Genomic DNA, 5861 nt, shown 5'->3' on the forward strand with positions numbered 1-5861 from the left:
GAGTGTGTTTCATGTTGAAACCTAACTCACTGAACATCTCCTTGGCTTTTATGGAACTAGTGGCCAACCGATTGACATTTTTCAACCAAGCCCTTTGTACATGCCAAACGCATAAGATCACATCACAACCTATGATCCTCTTGCCATATTCAATGCATGTTAGTGTGGTATTTTTAGAAAAAATGCAAGTTTGGTTATATCATGACAATGTTAAAGTTACCTCAGGGCACTGATTTCAGCCAGTGCATCATCAACCATGAAAGCATTGACTTTCCAATCAGGACGGGCTTGGAAACACTTGTGCATGAGCTGCTCCAGCCATATTGCAATATCATCTGATGTGTTTCGTGATGCCACGACCCATGCAACAGGGACTCCGCTTTGTTGTTCATCAAATGCCACGAGTGTATACAACTGGTACTGTCATTTTCAACATTACATAAATTCAAATACAAGTTATTAATTATTCTGAATGTATACAACTTAAATAAATATATTCAATAAATCATTGGCATCTAACTTACCCCGTATTTATTTGTGTTAAATGTTGAATCCATGGCTATTAAGCTATTGTGCGATAACTTGACCATTGTCTCCAACATCCACTTTGTTTGAATCCCTATTATAAAAGGGACCTCCACACCATTGGGCTTTTGGTAAAAGAAAAAATCTTCTCGATGCTTTTGATACCAAAGGTTTACACTCATTTCATCCTTTTTGTGAAGTTGATAATTTCCCTTCGCCAACTTATTATAGATGTTTACAATATCTTTCCTGCATAAGAAGAAATCTCTATCTCGAGCTGCCACATCGATGTCAACATGTCTTTTAATGTGGGTTCTATACACTACATCAATAGGCACTCCCAAAAAGAAACAACTCTCTACATATGCAACAATGTCCCTTGACAGCTTTGGCCTATGCAAGGCCCTGGTCTCACCTGAAATGTCACATTGACCATGACAAGCCCAACCTTCCCTATCTTCATGTTCATACATATTGAAAGTTAATATTGCTCTATCAGGAAATTCATGCATAACTTTCACAATAAAGTGGCATTGGCAACCCCTCTTCTGCACAAATGAGGTCCTTTGTTTAGCTGAAAGATTTCCTCTTTTGTCCTTTGGACCAAATGAACAATGATAACTACACAAAAAATTTAAATTGTTAGTACATACAAAGAAAGATAACCATGGTTTCAAAAGATCTAAACAATACATATTTTAAATACTCACATATCATATTGCAAAGCAGTAGTAGCTCTTTCTTTTGGTTCTTTTTTTGTTTTTCGTATGAATTACATGGAGCAATAGGATTTTCCTCCTCTCCTTTGATAAAGTCAGCAACTCATCGTAATGGGATTACAGCAACTCGATCAATACTATTTTTTTTTCTATTTATTTCTGCCCAAACCAAGTCTTTCCTAGAGAATGTCATTTTGTCTTTGAGGTCTTGCACCTCAAGATCAATGATATATTGCCATTTGCTTTGCTTGTGCATTTTCAACTGATCTGGTCAAACAATATGCAAGGACATCAAAACCAAAATTTCAATCTTAACAAGTTATCCAACATATATATAAATATAAAACCTCTTTTATGCTTTTTTTGAGGTCTAAAATATCAATCACTCAATGATGACAATATTAAATAGCACAAAAGGATACAAAAAATTTGGGATGCAAGCATTTCCTTTAAGATGTTGCTTCTTTCCTCATGCACTTTGAACATGGCATTCCTAAAAGAAAAGATTCCTTTGACAACATGAACAGATGCAATCCAATGAATGTTGGCCATGTTTTTTTAGGGTGACCATTTGCTAAGCAGGACTAGACTTGAATGAAAGGGCTTTCTACAATGTATGTTTACATCACAACTCTACTAGTACTCTATCCTCCAAGATTCTCGGTGCTGCCATAAATATCTGAAATTTATAATAGGCAATCATTACGCTCACATGCCACTACCCGTGGCAAAAGAGATGTGTTAGAACAAAGAAAAGACAATGAAATCTTCAATACCAACACAAACACCAAGAGCACTAGTGAAAGTGATGAGGCCGGACCGGATCACTTTCACTAAACTATTAATGATCATCATTAAACTATTAACCATTCAGTACACATATAGCATCAATCATCTAGCAGTTATATCATTGTCATCAAATGACCAACCATAACATCAACCTTCAAGTTTCAACAGATAATATTTGCCATCAACAAATTGTAATCAATAACATCATCCACGAAATGAAACAAAGCATCATATTCACGACCAAGGAGTTGCAAAATGCAATCAACAATTCAAAAGGTAGGTTCAAACTTAGAACTTAAACTGTCATGTTATGTTTACAGAATAAGCCATAATAAAGATAAAATACTCCTAAGTTCTAGAAACTAAATCCTAAACTAAAAAAGACAAATAAGTCTAATGTCTACTAAATCCATCATTCAGCATCAATGGTTTGTGAATGCTATTTAAACTTGCCCTTTTTACATTCATTATTAATTTATTAGAGTTGATATAAGGCATCGGTCAATTTACCTGGTTACTTTAACCATTAGAGACAAACTTATTCAATTTTACTCATTTTTTGTGCATTCTTAGGTATATAGATCAATAGATCAGTTGATTTTCATCCATTTTCTTCAGTTTCCTGTCAAAAAAAAACTTGCTAGTTTTCCATACTTACTGCAGAAAGAAAAAAGACTTGTACCTCTTTCTCAATTGCATGCACAGGAAAACATTTAAAATACAAAATCAACATTTAATTAGTTATTTCCTACATAAACATAGTAAACAGCTTGTTGTTCAACTTTGTTTTACATGGAAATTAATAGCTTTCAGCATAGTTTTGCATTGGTTTGCATGCCCAGCTAGGTATTTTTTGTGTTTTTTTTTTCTGTGTACTTTCAGCATTTTTAAGCTAGCAACCCACACAATTTACTCTCGTATTTTTACACAGAAGTGCAGCTTTACTACTAAATAGTAAACATTAGTTAATTCTAATTAACCCCTTAGATCATCTAGGAATAAGCACATGAAGTTAACATGCACTAACTTCTTTCTAAGTGAGAGGAATCAAACAAGGCGACAATGGCTAGTTTCTTGTAGTTATCATTAATCCAATATATGTTGACTGTTCCTGGAATTTCTGGCTATGGGTTGATCAAAGAAAGCCAGCAGGCTGGGCTCCGAGATGTTTCTGCACTATTACAGCTAGGTTTTATAAAAGGGTATACTGTATTTTATATGCTTTTTGAACACATGATTTCATTTTGTTGGCCCTCCTGGCCAGAGGGAAAATTTTGACCAACAACCACTTATATCCTTGAGCCTTGATTACTATAGTTATAATGGAAATAATGCATTTGTCCTCACAGAAACGGAAATGTGTCAAATTGCTGATGATTATTTGATTCTCAAGAAAGAAATGCAATTTGAATCCCAAAGAAATGAATTTCAAAGGTTTTGTGATTTAACATAACTTGAACACTACATTTACAAATCACGAGTATGATAATTAAATAGAAAAATATTGCCTCAAAAAGGGCTTTGTTAAGTTGAGTGATAACTTTAAGGTATTTATCTGTTCAAGTTCTTGTTTATAGGTATAATTTTTTGGCTGTTAAGGAGACTTTGCGACATTTGGATTTGTTTTCCTAAAAAATTAAGGTAAAACGAATGTCTTGCGAAAGGAGAAAGGTTTTCTTTAAACAGTTAGCGGTTTATAACAAAACCTAAGTTTCTCAAAGACATTTAGATATCTTGTGACCAAAACTATGGGTGAAAACATAATAGTAACTAGATCTAGCCTACTAAATATAGCCTATAATATGAATATTTCTATTTTTTAGGTTTTATATAACTTCAATTGTAGCTGGTAAGCTTTTTGAAGATTGTCGTTTTCTTGTAGGGTTTTGTATTCACATTTCAGACAAAGGCTTCTCAATTTTTTGGGTTACTATTCTATGCAGAATGGTAAATTTCAAAGTAAGATGAGGAGATGAAGCAGCAATTAGAACTAGAATAATATTATGAATTTAAAGGGAATTCTTGTTAAAATGAGGTTTGGTGGTAGTGATAAACACTCTAGAAAGCCTCGAAGTTCATTGGGAAATACTAGGCTACTTCAAGCAAATTCCTGGTGATGCCAGTGATAAAGGGAAGTTTTGGTTACCCATAGATACAAAACATTGGTTGTAGCCACCATTGATAACTCCTATTAAGTCCATGAGTAGTGAACCATTAAATATGCAATTGTATATAGAACATCCTTCGGAATCATATAGAAAACTATAGTGTAGTGTTGCCACTTTAGGAATTTGTGATTGACATAGGAAATTTAGACATGCGGATGTATAATGAATGATGCACACATGGGTTCGACGTGTTGAACGTGCCTGTTTTTCGCTTGGCTGGAGCAGGTGATGAGCTGTAGAGCATCGGAGTGAGATTTTCCGTTGTGCTGGTGAGCTGCAGGTGCGAGTCGAGCCCGTTCTGTGAGTTTTCAGAGTGTTCTGGTGACTTGGTGAACTGCAGGGGAGGGAGCTACGAAGTGCCAGGTCGAATTGGTCAGGAGCAGCCTGCGGAAAACTGGAATTCGAATTGAAATGGTAATTAACTCACGGTGGCAGACAGCGATGGAAGTCGGTCCTCTTGTCAGACGCAGTTAATGCGGAAGGTGGCGGAGCTCGCGATGGCGGAGGTGGGCAGAGCTCGCGTAGGCTGGCAGAGGGCAGAGGAATTGTCCAGTGGCCGGAGCCGGAGGTTTTTCCGGGCGGCATCGGAAACCAGACAATTCCTCCGCCTCGTTAGATAGGAATTGAAGGGAGTGGTCTAACGAGGCGGAGGAATTATCCGATTTCCAGTGCCGCCCAATAGAAATGTACGCTGACTTGCAGAAGATGTAAGCAGTATACTTGAAGTGTTGTGCTACAATTCAAAGTGGTGTTGAACGAAAGCAATTCTATGAAAAAATTCAAGGGGGGAAGAAAAGTTACCAACTCTTGGAAGCAAGAAAGCAAATGTGTTCTCCCTCTACTTTGGGAAGGTGATGTATTTGGAAACAAATGGATGATTGATTAGGCAAGACAACCTATCTCGGATCTAATCCATCTAACAGGCATAAATGACACTATTAATCAATTTTTCATGAGCTACGCACTTCATTCACTTTCGAAGAAGTTGTTCTATTTAGATCAGACTCAGTTATCCAACTTTCCACTGGGATTGCCATGTTTAGAGAAGATGTAAACAATCTTCAAATCATGGACACAACAAATATGGTAGCACTCTTTGCTTATGTAGGCACAGGGGACTCTTGTCTGGTTGCTCTTTGGCCCTTGGATGTAATGATCTCGATGTAGATGTATCTGACTTTTAGTATAGCATATGCAGCATTTTCAAAAAAGGAAAATAGATAAATAGAGAAAAAGCAACAAGTTAGAGTTCAAGTTGAAATTGTTCTCAAGGCGAAGAAGTGGCCATGTTTATTACAAAACCTTTTTAACTTCTATACTCCATGCAATAAAAGAGAGCATTCAGGGGGATGGCAGGGATCCACAATACAAAATTTTGGCTATTAATAATGCTTGATACATATGGAGATGATATGTGTGTCCAATATCTCTTGAAACATTAGTATCAGTCCCCTGTACATCAGAAATAGGTCAGACAAGTGCAAGCATATAATAGTTTGAAATTTCCTTCATGGGAAAGCATAGTTTAGTGGTAGAGACATCACTAACAAAATTTGAAGTTTTCCAACAATGTGTACAACATGTGCCTACAACAAATGCATGGATTATTGATCTCATTAATGCAGCTAGCATATCTCATTGGAAAATGATGGAAAATATC

The 5861-nt window shown here is 36.2% G+C and overlaps 1 protein-coding gene across 1 annotated transcript; it reads right to left on the reverse strand.

The window, feature by feature from the left end:
• Positions 1-216: 216 nt before the first annotated feature.
• LOC149252324 (uncharacterized) lies at positions 217-1022 on the reverse strand. The gene is made up of 2 exons (XM_089454122.1): positions 525-1022; positions 217-420 (listed from the first exon to the last, which is right to left on the reverse strand). The coding sequence occupies exons 1-2, from the start codon at positions 996-998 to the stop codon at positions 217-219; spliced, it is 678 nt and encodes a 225-aa protein (XP_089310248.1). The 5' UTR covers positions 999-1022.
• Between the last annotated feature and the right edge of the window lie 4839 nt (positions 1023-5861).

This window comes from Pinus tabuliformis, chromosome 7 (genome assembly GCF_031772625.1).
Source record: "Pinus tabuliformis cultivar Carrire ecotype Pingquan chromosome 7, CPIR1, whole genome shotgun sequence".
Lineage (NCBI taxonomy): Eukaryota > Viridiplantae > Streptophyta > Pinopsida > Pinales > Pinaceae > Pinus > Pinus tabuliformis.